The sequence below is a fragment of the Dromaius novaehollandiae genome, chromosome 1, assembly GCF_036370855.1.
Source record: "Dromaius novaehollandiae isolate bDroNov1 chromosome 1, bDroNov1.hap1, whole genome shotgun sequence".
In the NCBI taxonomy this organism is placed as follows: Eukaryota; Metazoa; Chordata; class Aves; order Casuariiformes; family Dromaiidae; genus Dromaius; species Dromaius novaehollandiae.
In genome coordinates this window covers 138946439-138968129 of record NC_088098.1, presented here as the reverse complement: position 1 = coordinate 138968129, position 21691 = coordinate 138946439, and the positions used below count along the sequence as shown (strand labels likewise).

The 21691-nt window shown below is 39.3% G+C and overlaps 1 protein-coding gene across 4 annotated transcripts in view; it reads right to left on the bottom strand.

Annotated features, from left to right (window-relative positions):
• ARHGAP6 (Rho GTPase activating protein 6) overlaps positions 1-21691 on the bottom strand; it is a 344640-nt gene that overhangs the window by 30117 nt on the left and 292832 nt on the right. For all 4 annotated transcript variants that reach the window (XM_064500415.1, XM_064500420.1, XM_064500421.1 and 1 more), the window contains 2 exons: positions 12897-12968; positions 3252-3508 (listed from right to left, as the gene is read on the bottom strand). In XM_064500415.1, the coding sequence (XP_064356485.1) occupies positions 3252-3508; positions 12897-12968 (329 nt within the window). The remainder of the gene's footprint in view (positions 1-3251; positions 3509-12896; positions 12969-21691) is intronic.

The window sequence follows — 21691 nt, the reverse complement described above, 5'->3', positions numbered from 1 at the left end:
TCACTGTGGCAGTTCCTGGATAGTTCCTGTATGACAGGTGCCCTCCTTTATACCCTGCATTTACTGGCCCTTCCCTGTTTGTAAGACAGACCTAGTTCTGATTATTAATATCAGAGTCACTTAAGCCGGATTCAGATCCCTAAAACAGATGTAAATACAGTCAGTCCTCAGTTATCCTTGGGCAGTCTGTCAAGGTTGTGGATTAACTGAGACACTGAGCTGGCTTTATGAAGAGTGATCGTGAGTTCATTGAGCTAAAGTACACCACTACTTGGCAACACCAAGTCCAGGTCAGCTCTGGTTAAAAACCTCCAAATGCAAAGGAGCACAGTACCATCACACTGCATAGGGCCAGCCCAGATTCAGGCAGACCCATTAGTTTGGGCTCAGCCAGACAATGACGCAGGAGATCCTGCACTATGTTCCCCAGTGCTGCAGGATTAGCACAGACTCAACATTACTTGGACCACAATGCCCAGGAACCAAGAGAAACCAAGTTCCACCCACTAGGCACTGTATTTGCACATTATGGACAACAGTCCCTGCTCTGCCATGAAGAGCTCAGAATCTAAACATACAGGGCAAGCCTCAAACTAAGCAGAAAGAAAAATGAAGAAAAGTGAAGATCAAGGAAGAGAAGGAAAGAGCAAAAAGAAAATGAAGCCTAGAGGGATAGATGTGGAATGAAGTTTTTCATTATTTTTAAGGCCTATAGAAAGCACTGTTATCTTAAGATCTCTGTTGAAAAGATGAGCAATACTGCAGAATATGTATGTGACCAAGTACTATCTATGGCAGATCTAATTTCACTCTATACATAAAGCTGTTCGAATAATAAAGCAACATGACTGAACAGTTATGTGAGTGAATTTTGGTCAATAATATATATATATATAAAATTAATCATATTAACAGAGAGTCAGAGTATTCTCTAGAATAGGCAGGCAGAAAGGGTCTTGCAGGATGACTGGGACCAGACTTCAAGCTGCTGAGCAAAATTCCTACACAGGTAAAGCAACAACAGTGATTTCAGTCTAGCTCTTGGAGGAGCGATAACTACAGGACTCATGCCATGAGCACTGCAGCCAGTATTTACCTTATATACCATTTTTGGAAGCCTAAATTGAGTGTTTAAAGACTCACTGGAATATTCAAAAGTGAATCACAGAGTTGCAAACAATCCCTCCAATTTAGGTTTAAAACACACTAATGGGTTTCATGGACAGGATTTTTGTGCAGAATTTGTGTGAGCAACTGGTTGCATCAATTGTATGTACTACTGAGACAACATCTTTTTAAAATATTTCTTTAGTATAATTGAAAATAAACAGTGTAACACTGCCCAAGAGATACAGATAAGTATAGGCTTCCTTACGATCTCCAAAGTCAGGGAAGTAGAGTACACTGATAAGCAGAAATACAAAAGCCAAACCCCGTTTCAACATGCAACATGGGTTGATATTGATGATAAATATTTGGCAATTCATTAAGTACATTCACATTAAGTGAATTATTTTGGTACATTTGAGAGAGAAAATGTCAGCTTCTTCCACATCACACTGCCCATCCTCGTTTGCTCTTATTTTTCTGTAAGTGAGCCATGTGCTCCTGCATCCTCATGTCTGTGGCCTAAAAGCTTAAATTCAACACCATGAAAGCTGGGATCTTGGTACTGGAAAAACAAAACAAAACAAAACCAACCAAAAATCCCACAGGTTTTTAGGAACTTGGTCCTGATGGGGCTCTGTCCCTTGGATGTAACATAAGATCTGCATTCCTTCTGCTTCTGGCTATTCAAATACAAGTTAGAGATCTTATCACACCTTGCAAGAAGAACTGCAGATGGCCCATATCTGGACACATGCATTATGTTTCTCTCATATGAACACTGGTTCTGAGGCCAACGGGTGCATGCAATGTACTTCTACTTTTTGTCACTGTCTGTGCCAAATTCTGAAAGATGCTGGCAGGTTTCCCTTCACATATACACTCAAGTATACTTTGCACTTCTGATTTCAAAACTGCTTGTGCATATGGTGTGGAAAGGCCAATAAACGTGTATTATGTGTATGTTATAATGCAGACACCACCAAACATCATGCTCTCAGCTCTTTGCAGACATAATGTAGACACTGCAAGCATAAGCTTCAGCTAACAGCAAGAGGGAAAGAAGGCAGGTCATGGGGCTCTTGAACCTTCTCTTAACTTGTAACTTACTCCAGTTCTACCTCTCTTAACTCTGTGGCTTACAGAGTCCTACACAGCATTTCTCCCAAGCAGGTTTCATCCTAGGGAGATGAAGGTGAGGAGCCAATCTTACTTTCCAGAATCTGCCCTTGTGCCCCAAATTCCTCCTCAGATTACTTAACAAGGTTTTACTAAAAGTATTTAATGTGCATTTTCCTCTCCATTACAATATGAAATTAAAAAACCCAATGATTTTAGGACCTTTCTTCCTATGGTAAAACTCTGCTAAAAAAAAAAAAGATTCCTAATGCTAGATTCCTAGTACTAGCTACAGTACTGGAAAGCTGTATAAGTTCAGAGCATTACACCTGCTCAAAGCAACAGAACCCTGCGAATAAACGGTCTACCAGGTATCTATCTTATATGCAGGACTGACACTCATAACAAAGCACTAAACTGTGTTCTGCTGCCAAAGGAATCCTCATAGCTTGTATGTAGAAATTTACTTCTAAGAGCCTAGTACAGATTTATTCTGATAACTTCTGATGTAACATGGAGGACATGATTGGAATTAGGCCATAGGGATTTTTATTTATATAAGAATAGAGATTAACAGTTAGATTTATTTCCAAGTTTGTGGACCTAAATTAATATAAAGATACATATAAATATCAATCACAAAGGTTTAGTCCTCCTCAGCTGAAAAAATTAGGTTGAAGTTTGATGGAATTTGCTACATCTATCAGCATTAAACAGAAGGAGGTTGATAAAGGGAGTGAACAGGAAGACTTCTAAATAATCTCTCTGTCACTTTGGTAACTGTAAAAGACTCACACAGTCCATGTGATCTTAACCCATCACCATCAGAGAAAGATGAGCTTCCACTACAGTTAGAATTTTCTCATATTGACCTGGCCAGCTTCCATGAAAAAAAAAAAAAAATCACTGCTTAAACATGACAGAAGAGATATTGCACAGCCCACAAATACAATGGGGTTTTTTTTGGCACTGGCTAGAACCTCCAGACCTACTGGTATGCATCATGTTGTTATAGGTGTACTTACACGCCTCCTTGCTCGTGGTGCTGGCTCTGGTGTGTTAGGAGAAGTGGATTCATTTGGTGTTTCTGAGGTTGAGCTAAGAGATGAGTTACTGCTTGAAAGTTCTTTGTTCTGTCTTTTAGATCCAAATGGTAAGAGAAAGGCCACAAAATCTGAAACATCTTTTTGCTCTTCCCTCTGAGAGTCTTGCTTGAGTTTGTAGGCCCGGTCATTAGCAATCACCTGGGACAAAGGCATTCCAAAAGCCTGGGGAGTAAATTCTGCAACAAAAAAAAAAAATATTTACCGAACAGCTAATATTTATTTAGTTCAAAAAGAATTCAGTATTAAGCTGTTAAAAAGAAAAACAATCTGATGTCCCTTTAAATGTACAATAATTCCAATGAGGTACAGGACTGCATAATTACAATATCCAAGAAATAAAATAATAGTGGATAAGTGCAAGGTAACTGCAGTTCATGGTATCTGAATTCTGTTTCCAGTTTGATCATACAACATATACCACATAGAACCTTGGAAGATCAATTGGGATCAGATCTGATTAAAATCTTAACTTTCACTGAAAGCCACTGGAAGTCAGGTACCTTTAGCTACATCTAGATGGATCATCAGAGGCTCTGGAATCATGAGACTGGGGACTTGGCCAGAACATGCCACAGCTCTCATGTTTCGGACCCTTTCACCAAGTCTCTTTCTCGCAAATGCTGCAGAGCACCAGAGTTAAGGGATAATAGTATGCACATGGGTCTCGTTACAGAGTGAAGGGTGCGCGCTGGCACAGTGAGCTTGTAAGTGCATGCAGTCTGTCCAGCATCAGCTGTTCAGACTAAGCCTTCAAAGGTCTGGTCCTCAGGCCCTTTTTAAAATCTATCTATCTATCTATCTATCTAATATATATTAATTAATAATAATAAATAATTATTAATAATAATATATAATATCTCTATATTTTATATACAAGAACTATACTGCTCTAATACACTGGTAAGATTAAACCAGTTGTAATAGTGGTATACCAGTATAAGGAATATTTGTAACAGTATAAAAGTGTGGTTATATAAAAACATGGCAGAATATTAGGTTTCATCAATTAAAAAAGCACACAATCCTATCCTACATCAGTATAACTGTACAGCATATACATCAATATATTTGTAATGTACAAAACCTGCAAATATTTCAGATCTCAAAGTACAATGCTCAAATGTTTTGCAAAACAAAAATGTTCCACAGTAAATCAGCCAACAACAACAAACCTTGAAGTTCTCATCATAAAGTTTCAGATCTAGACCTATCTGAGATTAATGGAATCAAACCTATTGGGTCAGACTGCACAACAGAATTATTTTGTGTTCGAATGGAGCAAAATAGCTATTGAGTCAGTTCATCCTGGTGAAAATGGGTACAACTTCAACTAGATTCCAGCTTCAGACCTGCTTGTATCAGGGATAAATAAGGCACTAGAGATTAAAAGCAAATTTTTATTTAAAAGGATTAAAAAGGGAACAAGAAGCAAACAAAAATTCCTTATATATTCATCTTCACTTCTGCCACAATCATCTAAATGTTTAAAGGCCACAGTTCCTCTTGAGACTAAAAGCCCAACTCTCTTTGAGGACACTTTCTAATTTTATCTTTTTGCAATATCATTAAGATTAAAGTAAGGCATTGAAAAGCAGAGTATATTTTATGAATCTTGAATAAGAACATTACTATCGTACTAAAGAGACAAAGACCCTTTGTTCTGATTTGGTGAGAAACATTACTGCCCTTTAGAAGCATGAAATGTTAAGATATGAACTAACTTTGGCGGCCAGGCAAAACTAAATCAGGAAGTAGATCCTCACACATCAAGCAAGTCTGGAGGTGACCAGTGAGTAAAATGACTTCTAAATGACATCTAAATTGACTGCATTTAACTTAGGACAAGAAAGAATATCATCACATGTGTATCAAGCAATGCAGGGATTACCAGTTCCAAGAGTCCAGAGTTAGACCTTCCCTCCTACAGCCAATGGAGTGTGACTACAAAATGATGAGATTACTAGTACTGAAATATTTTATTGTACCAGATTATCTTCCCAAAGTTAACATTAAAGACCACCAACTTACTTTGAAAATTCATGTGAAACACACCTGCAACATGGCTTCACTTCTGGTTGTCTAACTGGGTACTTTGTTATACCTCCAGCATCCCCATGGATCTGTCCTTCCACAACCCTTACTGAAGAAAGACACTGAGCCAAACGAAATCCTGAAGCAAGAAATATTTCTCTGTTTTTAGCTTTTAGTCACTTGTGCTTCAAATTGGGAGGTGATAGCAGTGGGTAGCCCCAGGATGTCCAAAAGCACATAGATGCTGTTGATCATGCAGCAGTGCTACACAGGGGGTGAGATCTGGTGAGATCTTCGCGCTGTTCCAAAGGGTTTCCTTAAAGTGAACCCCCCCAACTTCGTTAGGTAAAGGCTGGTATTTTGAGGTAAGTGTTGTTCCTCCTCCCAAGCCCTCATCTGTGGGATGCAGGGTTTTGATCCCTCTTGTTCGCCACGTCTATGCTGCAGGGGAAGGACACAGAGGTTGTGCTCAGTAGTGCTTTGCTGTAGGCCTCTTTCTCAGAGGACACGAACTACTACTCTGATTTCTCAGTGTCTGGCAGAGATGGGGAACTGGATGAAAACCAGCTGGCGTATCTTCAGACTAAATACAGATGGAAGTGATGCTGGCTGGCAGTGGTAATTACTTTGAAGAACTGGCAAAATCAGTAACTTCTTGTTCATTTCTTGAAATTCAGAGAAGTGGCTGCACCCTTCATCAGGTTGGTTACAGCCTTTAGTTCTCACCAGGACTACCGAGGGGGCTAGAGATGTTTTGCCCACAACTCCTTGGAAGTATTCAGTTCCGACAATTTCCTTGTTCAACAGGTAATGTCATGTCCACAACAGCAAAAGCCGGCCTTTCTGAAGTTTCAGATTAAAAAAGAGGAGTCAAAGTAGTTAGCAACTTCTTGATGGGGGAACAGGACGCTGACTCAGAGGTGAGATGTATAGGTTTAAGTCTCTGGTCCCACAGATAAGGTAAAAGTGCCCACTGCGCATTTGCTGATCTAGGCAGGAGATCCCTACCATCAGAGTTGTTTCATTTTGTATAAAGAAACGCTTCTTGGAGCAGGGGCTCAAACTTTGGTCTGCTGTACACTAAGTGAGTGCCATGGCCACAAAGCTACTGAGTTAGTCACTCCCTTTAAGCCCAATTAGAGTCTGATTATTCATTTGCTCAATTATTAAAGTGGACAGCTTAAAAAGAAATTGTGGAGAGAGCACCACGTAAGAATGTGAAACAACCTGGCACTCTGGGCAATCAGCGTGGTAATGCAGACTCACATCCTTAGCCTGAAACAGCAGTATACAAGGACTTGATTTTTAATCTCTTTTGTTTTGAGTGTTTATTGTCAGAGGAGACTATTCGCTATTTTGGAGAAGTGCATGAACTCTCTTACCAGAAAGTCCATCTTGCAGCTGAGGCTGGTTTCTTAACAAAATTTTGACTAAAACTGGTATATTCCAAAAAAAAATCTTTCTGTGCTGGTAAATCAGCATTTTCTAATAAAAAGAAATATTTCATATAAAAACTCCCAGCCAGTTCAAATAAAAGTTTCATTGACCAGAAATCCTTTTCTTTGCTTATCAGATGATCCATTGCTCATACACCAGCCACACAGTTAGCATACTTGGCCTCATGCCACACAATCCAAGTACAGTTTTGAAGACTTCACTGAGGCTTCAGCTAGCAAAAACTGTGGTTTCCATCCCACGAACTACAGCAATCCAGTAAGAACCAATAAGAGTCTATACTCCAGACCTTAATGAGGCTTCCAATGCTAATCAGGTGAACAACATACAGCACAGCAATTTTGCATAGTCTTCGTAACCTTTTTTTTTTTTTTTCCTGAGGTACAGCTTAAGTGCAGATTTTGAGCTGATGAAGCCCTGTGATTAAAATCTATTGAGGTGCTTATACTAAGCATTTTAAATGATATGAACGGAGTGGGAGACACCTGAAAGACCTAATGTGCTTTCAGAAGGATTTTTAAATGGGGAAAGGGGTCTTTAAATCAGACGCCCCAGCTGGCCAAATTGGGTAACTTTGCTTTTGCTAACTAAAATTAACCACTTCAGATCTGGAGAGAGAGTGGTGGAAGCAGGAAAAGAAGGAAGAAGGAAACCTTGATCCATAAATGAAATGGCAAAGGTTTGTCAAAACCCTGAACCGACTGCAGAGGACTGAAGGTAAGACACAGTGCTCTCAGCAGTAGATCTGCAGGTGAAACTCACTCCTCCAGCCAATCTGAGCTCACTGACCTTCAAGCAGTGATGTAAGACCTTCCCAGTTACTTAGGTTTTGTCTGTGGGAAGGACTTTGTTTTTAAAGAATTAAGAGGTTCCTCAATACTTTAGGTAACATTAGTACAAAATACAACACAAGGTTGTTTAAAAAGACTATTCAGATGCCTACAAAGCATGAGAGACATTTTGTGAGTTTTAAAAGATGCATAGTAGGGCACTGAAAAGGCTTGTAAAAATAAATTTCTGATAAACTATAATGAAGAAGAAACTTCATACATTCAGCTCTCTTCTTAGGTTAATCCAAGGCATGCTGACATGACACCCTTATATGTCAAATTACTGAAGAAGAACAAATGCAAACAATAAGAAATACCTCTAAATTTACTAAGAATGGCTGGGGAGTAAACACAGAAGAAGATTTTGAGAATTTCTAAATGTAACTAAAGAAAAATCAAACATCTGCTTCTGGAGATGCATCTCCCACCGGGTTAGCAGCACCTCTTTTTCTCAGAAACAACAGCATATATAGCTCTGCTTAGCTCTGCTAAGGTCCCACAGAGGAACATGTCAAACATTTACATTCTGCACAGAAACGTGACCAAAAGGGATGACCCTTAGTTGCTCCACAAATCTTACAATAAGTGATTATTATTTCTGAATATGTGTCATCGTTCACCTGCGGAGTTTACTGGAAGCAAGCAAAAATGGAGCTCATTTACTGATAAAATCTTCCAGGATAAACCCTTTCTGAGAAGCTCCTCTCCCTGGAATGCTTGAGCATGCTCTCCAAGGAGGCATGCTTACACTGACCTCCCTTATGCTGGCAGGAGGCAGATGAAAGGCTCTGCTCCTGCCCTCGTCAAATTTAGCAGCGAATTTGTAAGGGAACAGAACCCGGCTGCCGGCATGCAGAGCATCCTGAGAATTTCTTATTCCAAGCACCACTGACATTTTACTGTTCTCCCAGGCTGAGTACTGTTTGTCAGCAGCTAAAGCAAATGTTTGGAGACATATGCAGACAACAAGATGAAAAGTCACGATGGCCCTAAATAACAAGGAGGCAGGCTAGAGAAAAGCAAAGACACTGACAGCAGCTGAAAATACTGCCTTTAATATCTGGGTGGAGTGCTGCTCTCCTGTTTAGTTCTTTTACATCCGGCAAGTTTTGCTATATCCTGCTCTGGTGAGTCACTCAGAGAAGTAAAAACAAATGAAAAAACACTTGTTTTAGAATTTTTTCCCTTTTAATTAGATGATGACAGATGTACCTGTCAAAAAGGACAAAACAATGATATCAGGCTAATTTAAAGTACATTCAATTTTACTTTAGTGTCTGTGATGACCTTCAAAAGTATAACAGTTTGTGGAAACTCTCACTTAACTGATAGGCAGGTTGATTGAATGATCCATCTAAATAAAATGTGATGTTATGAGAGTAAAAATTCCACAGATTGGATGCAGTCCTAAAATATGAGTGATTACATCTCAGAACAGTCCTGGAAGGTATGAGCACCATATCCTTTTGGTTATGCTTCTAAAGCATAGCCATCTGTTGGAGTGGAGTTGAAGGAGAACTATCTCAGGCACAAATCTGAGAGAGGTTGTACCTCCAGACAGAATTACTCCCAAAGTCTATACCCTAGAGTGGTCCAGCATACATCAGTGCTAAAGGAGAAGAATTGTCAGGCAAGGCCAAGTACACAAATCCTCCACTCTCTTTTTCAGGAACTGCCCACACCTGTGGACACAGAGCTGACTGCAAGCACTATAAATGCTCTTTGCATTAAGGTGGCCACAACTTGTCTACAAAAAGCGTTCTGGAAATCTGATTCTCTGTTCCCACTTTGACATCCTCCTTCTTGTTCTCCCTGTTTCCTTCTCAGAACAGTGTGGTTTGACTAGTTACCAAGACAAAAATGAAGAAGGCATTCCTTACAATTAGGACTAGAGACCTGCAAGGGTGAATGAGTAAGTACGCTTGGCCTTTTGTGTGAGCACACCCACGTCCACAGTGCAGTGTGTTTGTTTTGGACTCGTTGCCCAGTAATGGAAGATATTCTCTTCACAAAATAAACAGTAGAAATGCTTGTTAAAAAAACACCATGCAACAGAGCAGGATAATACTCTCAGCTTGCTGTGACACACAAAATGAGAGAGGTTAACTTTGACTTGAGCTTCGGTAACACAGAGATCATTGTTTAGGGAAGCAGGTGTGGCTCAGCCAAGATGTGAGCACTGTGGACTCATCTTTACAGAGACAAGAAACACCAACAGATTAAGGTCTACATTTTTCTTTCGAAAGACAGCTCTCGTGTCCATAATCTCACAACATCATCTGAAGGCTTGGGGACTGTGCCCCTCCTAATTCCTGAATCTCCTTTCCCTGTCCCTCATGATAAGCCCTCCAACCCTGCCTAATGCCCCGCGTGAAGCACGGCTCCCACCATGCACATACACATCCCAAGCACATGCAGCACAGCAGTACGTGCTATGCTGTGCTGCCGCTTCCCACAGCCAATAGTTACCTTGAACCAACTACACCAGGCTAACTGCCTATGCAGCACAAATGAGGGTCTTTGTGGTTGCTTATCCCCTCAGCAGTCATGCATTAAAAGTCTGCTCAAGCAAATTACCATGGGGTAGATGAGGGGTTGACAAGGCACAGTCATGGACAGCACGACTGAGAACCGCTGTGGTGCCATACACTGTTATCTTGACTATTTCTGCCTAAGGTTTGCTATAGGCAACAAATAACACAGCTTTCTCTTCATTCTGCTGACACAGCTGGTTGGGAACTCCAATCCTTCTGATTTCCTGGCCCTTCGTGCCCTTAGAGACTGACCTGCCACCTCTGTCAATCTGGCAGACTCAATGGAAGAAGAAGAAATATAGATTCTGCTACTCAAGTAGTGCTGGGCTATTTCCCCCTAGGTTTGTGTTTCTATAGCAATTTGTATAAGGAGAGAGCATATAAGACATCCTGGAATTTAACCTATAAATGAGAATAAGACAATAGAAGATGGGAGGAAGAGGATAAAGAAGAGGGGTACATTTGAAAATGGCCTGAAGTTAAAAAAAAGGGGGGAAAGGGAATTAAAATTAAGAGCATCAGCATAGTGATTGTTAAAAATGGTTGGCTGAAGTTAACCAGAAGATATGAGCAATGCCAAAACCCAGGAAGTATATAAATATATACAAGGATGAATAAGCACAGACTCTGACCTTTGCTGTGGGCAACTACTGAGCTCTAAATGGAAAGGTGTACTCAGAAAAATCTATCTGAATAAAAAGAGAATGTCTATCCCAAAAGTAAATAACAAAATGGAGTGTAAATGCTAATGTGCAAGGTACATCTAAAAAAGTCCCAAACATATAGTGGCAGAAAATAATATCATTCGTAAGTGTTCAAGCAATATTACTGAGTGATTATCAGAAACAGAGGTTGGATGAAATAAAACGAGGCTATAAGGAAATCATGAAAGAGTCCAAAGCAATGCAGAAAAAATGCTGTTTGAAGTACCTTTCATCACAGAGAATTAAGAGGAATAAAGAGTAATGCTGGTGTAAGTATTTACACACATCACAAGTGGAAGCTATCATCTTGTAAGGCCAAAGGAAAAACCAAAGGAAAAGCGGCATGGCAGGAGCTCTGAAAATGCAATTGCAAAGATCCACTGGGTTGATATAGCAAAATTAAGTCTTTGATGAATTACATCTATTATCTCTAAAATCAGCTATGGTAATAAAAATATGAGAATAAAAAGATGCAATATACTTAGACTCTCAAAATAGCTTCTAAATAGAAACTTTCAAAGGAGGCTACTAAAGTAGCACTATCCATATGGTGGGAATAGATAAAAGCTCTCACTGGATAGAAAGCATTAAGTGGTTAGCCATTTCCTAAGCTTACGAGCACCCCACAGACCAGTATGAGGATGAATATCAGGCAAATGCGCTGACCAGAAAGAAAGGTTTTGCACAAAACTATGCTTCTTTGCATTCTTAGCTCTATAGAAAGTTATGGGAAAAATAAGGAAACTAGCAACATAATGAGTGATTAATTACACTCCAGCCAAATGTGAAGTAATGTACACTGAAGGGAGCAGTATGATAGATTTTTCCCCAAAGGTGATTATAAAATCATTAAACCTCTTCCTCAAAGGCTCATTCTGCATGTGGACTTGGTATTATATCAAGTGATTCTCATAACAAATGAAAGCTTTTACTATCTGCTATTCACAAAGCAAAATGGGAGGCAACTGGATTTATCCAAACAAATGCATCAAAGGACTTTTAATTTTATAAAGATTAATGCAAATAGTTTCCACAGTCATTTTTAAACCAAGAAAATAATAATCACATATATGAAGTCATCAAAGAAACAAAAATTAAAAGAAAAGCATGTTCTTTCCAACAAACATCTAAAATGACCTTCTTAATGAGATACTCATTTTTTCATGATTTTCAAAGTTCTATTCTTCTACTAAATTAGATCAGGATCAGTAACATCAGATAAACCACATCACTTCACTGTTATAAATTTGTGTGTTTGTGTGTACGTTTGTGGAGTGGGGTGCAAATAGTGTTTTACTACTTTTTCAGAACTTCTTTTCTAGGAGTGAACACAAAATCAGATGCACAATTATTACCTACATGCAGAAAATGGGAATTTCAGAGACTGGTTTGAAGTCTCAGTCTCTAGACTTAGCTCAAATGGCAGCAAATTACAGGTCAAGTCCAGTGGATTGGGACCCAGCCCATAAAGCTGATCAGTGTCCAAACAAAAGGAGTCCAACCATATCTGTAAATCTATGTCATATGAAGTATATTAAAAACCAGCAGAGCAGTAGCATGAAGCATTTATACATTTTAAACAATGGCTATTTTCCTAAGGTAAAGAAAGAAAAACAAACCAACTGACTAGCTTGGGCTAGGCTTGGTTCACATGCTTTGTGAATTGAAAAAGGACAGTGCAAGTGCAGGTAAACAGCTGGATCCTATTATCCAGACTGCACTCTGCACTAGGTGGAGAAAATGAGCAGAAAGGAAAATGAAGGGAAGATGCAGCCTTTATTTAACTCCTCCTCTTCTCCCAGGAAATGAGCTTTCAGTCAAGGAGAGCTGGGTTATACTAACGACAAATACAAAAGGAGAGGGTGTATTTCTCAATTTGGAAATAAATGTCTAGGCAATATATCAGTGTGGTAACATTCTCTTACTCCACAGAGGACACATTTAAGCCTAAAGAAATCTTATATGCAAAACTTAGACCTGATCAGTGAATATGTACTCATTTTATGTTACCTTTGTCTCTGTTCTTCTCCTTCCCTAAGGAGTCCAGTTTCTTTCTTAATGATTTCTTCCTCTTTTGACCATCTGTAAGAACAAAAATAGGAAATAAGTGAAGAGAAAGATTGCTGAACAAACTGTTGCATAAACTGTAAGATTATGGACTGAGATGACTGTGGCACATGGAGTCAGGAAGGGTGTGGGTACATTTCACAAAGGCTGGGGACTGTCCCAGTCCTTCAGCTCTGAAGAGTGCAGCTGTGTTCACCCAAACACTGAGGTTGTGAACAGGAGGACCAAAATAAATCCCGCAGCATGCTGCTGGGCACATGGACACATACGTGGTCCCAGAGCCCACAGGGCAGAATGGAAAGCTAACGCTGAAAACTTAATAATTCACACAGTTGCAGGATGCTTTGGATAGGTAAGTGGAGAGCAGGTCCCACAAACCCAAAAGGTTGTGGTTTCCCCTCATCTATAGTCACAGGACTATGATTCAGTCGGGGAGCTGGAGGTAGTATTTGGAGAGGGAGGATGACTAACCTCCAGGAACAATTCTGCATACCAGTCACGCCAGTTGGTTGACAACTGACCACCTTCACGTGACCCATCTGATCTCAGCTCACACTGGGAGCTTGCAGTTTGTGTACAGCATGTCCAGATTGGTTCAGGTGGATTAGTTTTAGAGAAATTATTGTTCTGACACAATATGTATTATCCAAGTTTTCTCTAAGGTATTAAGGACTAAAGGTTTTCAGAAGTGGCATAGGCAGGTTTATTCTTGAAACAACTATGTCAAAAGGCTGCGATCATTATTTCCTTCAACAGCACCTTTGATAATGAAAAGTCAGCAAAAATGTATTTTATTACATCTCAACAAATACCAAAGCTTAAGACATGAGCCTGCTTTAACTTGTCACTTTTTAGTTTTCTAAATCCAAAGAAATATAAAAGGTCTATACTAACACAGGCATCACTCTAGCTAAAGGTTAATGGATGCACACCTTTGCCTTCCTTACTGGTTTTGTAATATGTCAATAATTCAAAACAAAACACATGATATTTGTGTTTCACTTGTATAGTAAGAAGGACATCAGTGCCTCAACATGTTTTCTTAGTTTTGTAAACCAATGATGTCTTGAGTGGGCTTTTACAGTAGGGAACATACTACAAAGTATTGAAGTGGATGTCCTTGGATTAACTTGGATTGTCCTTGGATTAACTCCTTGCAATTACAGCCAATAAGATAATATAACCTGTTTTGCCATCTTTTCCCCTCAACTCCTGCTGAAAGCCATTCCCAGAACACAACTCAACAGACAGCTGGACAAATTATGGCCTTTTCATGGCCAGCTCATATCCTATTATTCTTAAACTAAAATTTCTTGTTCCCTTATGTAGCTTCTGTTCCTTCCTCTCGATTTGAATGCTTGTACTCTGGATTTATTTAGAGAGAGCAAGCATATCTGCCCCTAGCTCTCATTGAACTATGATATTCGGTTTCTGTCTCTTGAGGTAGAGGTAGCTTCTCTTTCGCTGGTTATACTAATACCCCTTTTCTGTGCCTGCCCCAGTGAGAATTCATCTCTCTGAACTATGACTGGCTATAATTGATAAGGTATTCCAGATGAGGTTTCACCAGTATTATGGTGGTATTTCATTGCCTGATATAGTCAATGATTAGATTTTCCTTTTTCATAGCCAGATGACAAATTCGTAACTCATAGTCATACTTTGATTGATTTATATGCCCACTTCTTCCACACCTTCTGACATTTCCAGTTCATAAAATTGAGCTTATTATAGAAATTCTTCTTTCACCTCTTTGCAAAATAAATAGTCAGTAGCCCGCTGACATATACAACAGTATCACTTGTTTTTATAGGGTTCCCTACTCCTTTTATGTTCTGGCTTTAATATATATGTGTGTGTTTTTTTAAATTATATTCCATGTTACAAATTCAAATTACTGCTTCACAGTGGTCTTTTGATAAACGACTTGTACCTCTTTGGAGACTTGGAGCCTTTATGCTCCAAAGACCTATTTATTAATATTCTGACACCCCACTGAAGTCTACTGAGACGCAAAAATGAGAACAGAAGTTGAAGCTGGATCTAAAATATAGAGGTTTTCTACTATAACTACACAACTGCAACTTTGGGGGGGTATTAATGCTTACATAGTTAAACATGACAGAAATATAAGAAAAATGAATGCTATTCATTATAGAACATGGAAACAAATGACACTGATTTACACATGGAAAATAAGTCAACCACTTCTAGGGCCAAACTGTCAACACTTTCTCATGAACCTTGTTCATAATGGATGATTCCTTCAACTCCAACAGTGAAATAATGATGACTGAGAGAACATTTTTGCATTTGTCTCTGCAAACCATGCATTTTGTATATAAATGACCAGGCCCAGAGGAATGTGAAGAAACAAGAAACAGTTCTGGAGATGGACAAAACTAGAAAACACAGAGAAGAGTCCATTCTATGCAGGAGTGCATACCTGAAGCAAAGAAAAACCAGTAGAATGACAGAGGGGAGATACTTGTGCAAATGGATGCAGTTCCACTGATGTCAGCGAAGCTAGAACCATTTACACCAACTGAGAGTTTACCTCCCTAAGAAAGAGACTTGCATAAGAAAATAAGACTGGGAAGCATCCTACCAAAGAGCTAAAGCATAGGGGATCTGCCAGGAGGCCTGAATTCAGTTCCAGTTCTCCTCCCCCCCCCCCCCCCCCCAGAAGACATGATTTATTACAATCTATATTTTACAAGAATATGTTTTGAAATGACTGTTGATTTAGGTTATGTCAGGCATAAGGACTGCAGAAATATTCATGAAGTGCCTAAGGGCTTGGGCAGTCCTGGCACTTCTAAAACTTAAATGAATCCAGTTCATAATAATAATGCTTAGTACTTATTATTTGCGCTGTGTTTTGAGAACATAATTAATATCCAAAGCATTCTTGGGAAACAGGCAAAGTATCATTACCCATGTATAACACTTACTGTATATTTCTAAATTAGAGAACATCTATGCAAAGTGTTACTACATCAGCCCAAAGTACTATTAAATATGGTCTTGTATACTCATCCGTGGCTTGAAAGTGTTTAAACTACAAAGCCAAACCACTAGGTTTTATCCGGCCTTCTGCATATATAATTATAATTTATTGTCTTCTTTCTATAGATCAAAAATGTATTAATTGTCTAACAGATTCCATCCAAGAACATTAGCAAGACAAGTGAAGTACTCAAAAGACAAGAAACATCGAAGTGAAGGAATCAGACAAGAAATGTGGAAGTGAAGGAAGCCGCATTGTTTTAGTCCTTTCTTAAGCCATTTTGACTTTTCTGAAGAAAATTTGCCTTGGCAGCTGTGCAAATCAGCTGTTTCAGAGGTGAACTTGTTTGTTCAATACTTACTAATTTATATCTTCACTGCATTTTTCATTGCAGTGCATACATCACTCTCTAAGCATCTATATATTAAGACTAACATGATGAATATTTTAAAAAACAGGAGTCTAGAATCAAACTCCTGAGTGCATATTAAATTGCTAGGTGACCTGTTTTTCCAAAGTGGTGAGCACTTCCAGCTTCAGCTAAAGCCAGAAAGACTTTTCTATTTGAAAAATTAGGTCATCTACTTTGGACTTTGTCTCTGAACAAAAGAATTCTGTATGGAAAACAGCAAGAGGATTTCCACTGATACACCTTACTTTGGACAAGAATTTAGAAGTCTGACTTTTGGGTATTATTTTTGAAAATTTTGGTTTAAGGTTGAAATTCAACCACAGTGCCAACACTAACACCATTTAACTTTCACTAAAACTCTCAACTCTCAGATTTTGTGTAGCTCATTTCAGGGCCTGTATTTCTCTCTAAGTGAGACCAGGGTTCTACAAACTGGGTAATAAGATGCCATTTTCACGGTCAGAATATATAAATGCCAGCTTAAGAAATAGAAAAACAAGGAGGAGGGTACTTCAGAATATAAGTTGTTGCAATATTTTTAAAGGCAGATTTCTCTGTTCAAGATCACCCACCAGCACCAAATATGACCCTGAGATAGAGTGCAGACTGAATCCTGTTGCTCTTGCTTACTCAAAGTACTGCTTTACTCATTTTAAAGTTATGGAAATCAGAATGCTTATTTAGTAGGTATGGTTGTTGCTCAGCATAAGCAAAAGCATCACAAATTAGGGATATGGAATTTCCTCAAGATGACACAGTTAGTGGCACACCTGGAGTTAATATTCAAGAATTCTTGCCAGCAGCTTCATATTATGTCACTAAACAGTCACTATACTATGAAGACAATGCATTTTCCTTAACTTGTTTCATAACTAAGATAATATAAAGTAAAAAGGACAACAGCACCTGAGCTTTCTAAGCCATGTTTCTGACAGTATTATAGCATTAGATTTCAGATGATGGAAGTTTTCCTGGGAATAAATTGGAAGTAAACCTATAAAAAAAATATGATTCTTCCATAATTCCTTTCTTTATACAGGGGCTAATGAATTATACATATGAATGGACCTTTTTTTTACGTCATTTATATGCAAAGACACTTTTTTGTTAACCAAAACCTTTTTTTCTAACTCCTAAGGTCAATTAGAGGCTTAGAGACTAATTTAACTAAGTGTTTTCTGACAAAAGAAATCTTTTGCTGCTTCGGGGTTTACTAAGCAAAGAACACGCCCCTCATTTATCGGTATCTTGCTTTGCTTATGAGAGTTGTGTTTCTTGTCCATTTAGGGAAGAAAATTTGTCCTGTTCTACAACTAAGGGTTATTTTCACACAGAATAACGAGAGGAGTTATGTGAGAGATGAATATCACACCCATAGCTCATTTATCAAAACAGAAATCGATGATAATCCTGATATTGAAGGCTATATGAGATTTCTAAAATACTTCCTCACAGTAGTTGTATTCAAGGCCATTTTCATTTGATGGGGTATTAATAACTGGATACAATTACATGCAAAGAAAAAACAAATAAAAATAGGATATATTTTCTAAAAGTGCAGTCAATTCTATCTTGAAGATTACTACCAACGGCATCACAATGCACCAAGTTTAATCTGCTTTGTGGAATTCTCTGTTCACTCATTAGGAATAATTCATTTCCCAACTGCCAGCCTCACGGATTCAGCTTGGGAACTCCAAGTCCAGCTCCATTCTCTCTCGCCTATGCAGCATTTCAAGTAATAAGGACTCTGCAATCAGAAAATACTGCTGAGCTCAGTTGACTGAGCACAATGAAGAACAGAATGTGCTTTATTCTTTCATAGATACACTGTGTTTGTGCGTGCAGACACTTCTGGTCACCATACAAAGCAAACTTGCTCCTGAATGCACACTTGGAGTTGATCTTTTGAATAAGAGGATGCTGGTTTCACATCATCATTTTTGTGACTACAAATGTCTGTCTTGAAATATTTATTTAGATTAACTTGGGTGTTGAAATGCACTGTCCTCATGCAGTAACTTGCAAGCACAGCCAGCTGCAGCACAGATGGAAGGTAAAGATTTTCAATTAGAGAACCAGGAGCTAAAGTTTTTGACACATAAGGCAATATGAAAATGCAGGAGCTGAGCTCACAGGTATTTCCCATCCTTCTCTTTCTCCCTTTAACAACACACACTCCCTAGCAATACGGACTATTACATAGCTTCACAACTCCGGGGCTATCTCCCTACTGCAGTTCTCATGCTGCATCTCCTTGCTGCTCTCTAATTGTACTTTGTTTTAGATTAGCACTCCTTTGTGCTTGCTAACCTGCAGCTAAAGTAAGACAGACCATATTAGCAGGCTCACATCTGCTCGCCCCCACACACGGCCCAAGCTGGGGCTTGGCTGCTGGCAGAGGACGACGCTGAGATACCCGGTTGGCTCCCCTCGTACCTGCTCCTTTCTCTGCCCGTCTACTACACCAAACGAGCCTTACTTAGCCTTTCCAGCGCCAGCAAGTTCCTGATGGATGTGTGAAGGCAGAAGAAACAGAGTGAAAAGGGCAGCACAGAAGCCGAAAGCCCTTCTCCAAGGAAGGGTGCAGCTTCCCGGGGCCTGTGTACATGAGCATGGCACAGGGGTAACTAAGATAGCAAGTGGGACCAGGCGCAGCGTTCAGCAGGCTTTCATGGGTGCAGAAGTGTTAGCCGACTGCAATGCTTCCTAGAGTTGCGGTGAGGAACCGTAGGAGTTTCTGCAGGGGAAAGTCCACTGTGAAAGTGATGTTGTGAGCACTACTAGAAAGTGCAGTTCTACAGCTTGAGAAACCAAGCAAAATTGATGAGGACAGAGAAAAACATCAACTTCAAAGCATCAGAGGGATGAAAGTGCATTCCTCTTTTCCTCCTCATCCCATAAGACTATTTTGCAACCTGTGGTTAGTGTATCTTCTTGGGATGTAGGTTTCAATCCCTTTGGGCTGTTTATTGCATTATTGACTGGTAAAATAAAACATAGGGGAATTCCAAAGCACAAACATGCAAATTTAGGTGATGCTGCTGTTGGAAGTTTAAACACTGCATTATAGACAGCTTATTTCTTTACTGTGTAATGCTAAGGATTCAGCCATAATGGTATATGAATGAAATTATTTATAAAGTGCCTTCCAACCAGCCTAGAACGCAAAACTGCTGGAATCCTGACCTACTTCCAAAGAAAGCTGTCCCCCCTACAGGAACTGGAGTTTTATCAAACGAACGACAGTTGACAAATAACCCTATGTGACTCGGAGGCAAATTAAAAAAAAAAAAAATCCTCCATAGCTTGGCTGTCATGCATTAATAGATTTTTGATGCTTCACAGCTATTCTAAAGGCAAAGGTGATATATACTGCTTTACCCCAGCTGAGCATATTATCAGCAGACTGCCTTGTCTTTTGGGAAAACACATCTAAAATGTGTAGTTCTAAATTAGAATCAAATCTAGAATGAAAAATGCACCATTTCCATTGAACTCTATTCTCAAGGTCTGTTTCCATCAGGAAGAGTCATGTCCCAACTTGCTGAAGAAAAAAAGGTTATGTGTAGCATAAGAGTGGGATATAGATACAGTTTGTAAGTAGAATGAGGTAGGTATGAATTCCTGCTCCCTACAGAAAGCTGACTTTGGGCAGTGCTCTAATTCAGATAGCAAATACTACTTAATTTCTGAGGACAGAGGAACCATAACAAAATACGACATTTCAGCTCCATTTGTCTACACCTTGCCATGTGTACTGTAAGGTTTTAAACAATCTCCAAGTATACATGTTATAAAAGAATAACCCCTTTGGTATTTTGAAATATGTTCTCCTGTGTTCGTCAATCACAAGGGACTTCGTTAACTGGTGGGTAAATGCATATGCAATGTAATCTAATTGTGAGAGTCAAACGTCAGCACCTAAGGAATAAGGAATTCAGGAACTGGACCTGGGTCATGACTGCAGAATTCACATCCTTAGGGTCCTGCCACCTTTCTGCACAGCTCCCCTGTGCAAAGAGAGGGGCTAAGAAGGAGACCCCTTCCCACTGCTACCCCAAGCTACTGTACTTCCACAGTCCATAAACCAGCATGGTTCTGCTGCAGCTTTAATAGATAAACATAAGCAGAGCTACATCAAAAGCAACCCTAAAGAGAACACACAAAGCATGCCTGTTTTCCATTTGTTCATGCTGCATATTAATATCCCTGAAATAGAGTCAGAATATTCAGTTATCTCAGAATTTCAAATGACCACACCAAAATCAAGATCAAGGCTCAACTTTCATTCCCTACCTTCTGTTTTTATTTTTTTATTTGTCAAGTATTCCTTGACCTTTCTGTATTTGGTCTCCGACCAGTGATGATTTTGTTTGGAAAGTTTAAAGAAAATATTTTCAGCTGTTTCTGCATTACTGATGCGAAAAAATATACAGTTTTACATCCTTTAAATACCTTCTTACTTACCATTAAATTAAAAATGGCTGTGAGTATTACATGAACTCTGAGGAATAAGATATTCGCTAGGTTTTACAGAGGAAATTAAAAAGCAGAGCATTAAACTATTTAAAGACAGTTAAAGTTATAAAAGTAATAATCTTCTGCAGCTTAATGGTATTTGCCACATTTTTAGCTGGCCCTAAGGAAAGAAGCTCACTTTGACATCACAATAAACAGCTGCTTAGCCCTTTTTCTATGCTAGCACCAGGGAAACTGCTGCTGCCAAATACAGAAGGGACAATGGAAATATCTTGCTCAAACAAGCATGCAAAGATACCTGGCAGTCTTCAGAGGATTACACAGGAAGGGCCAAATGCCCTTGTGTGCCCTTCTATGGTTGTCAGCAGGGACTAACAAAAAGCAGGTGGATCCAGGGAAAGGGAGAAGAGCTAACGAAGCAGGAAACCAGGTCTGAATTCCCTGTGCACAGGCAGAGGTCACTCTGCTTCAGCGAGCCTCATTTGCTGAGGATTAACTGTGTCGTACTTAAGTCCCATGTCCTGTTACTATTAAAAAAATGACAGAGTGGCCAAAGAGTAATATGCTAAGCATTTTTTTCCAGGAAGAGTCTTTCATGGAGCATACTGCCTTGCATTAGTATTGCAAGTAAAAAATGTATGCAGACACACTGAAGTAAAAGGGAACTCCTCTTTCCATAGCTCAGGGCAATATTGAGTGCAGTCAGACCAATGATGTGATTTATGAAAGGGCAAGGTAAAGTAGCAGGTGAAAGATGAATAAAATATAGGCACAGTATTTTTTCAGATTGCAGCAGTGTCCCCAGTGTGGCAGGAATTTCCCTAAACTCAAAAT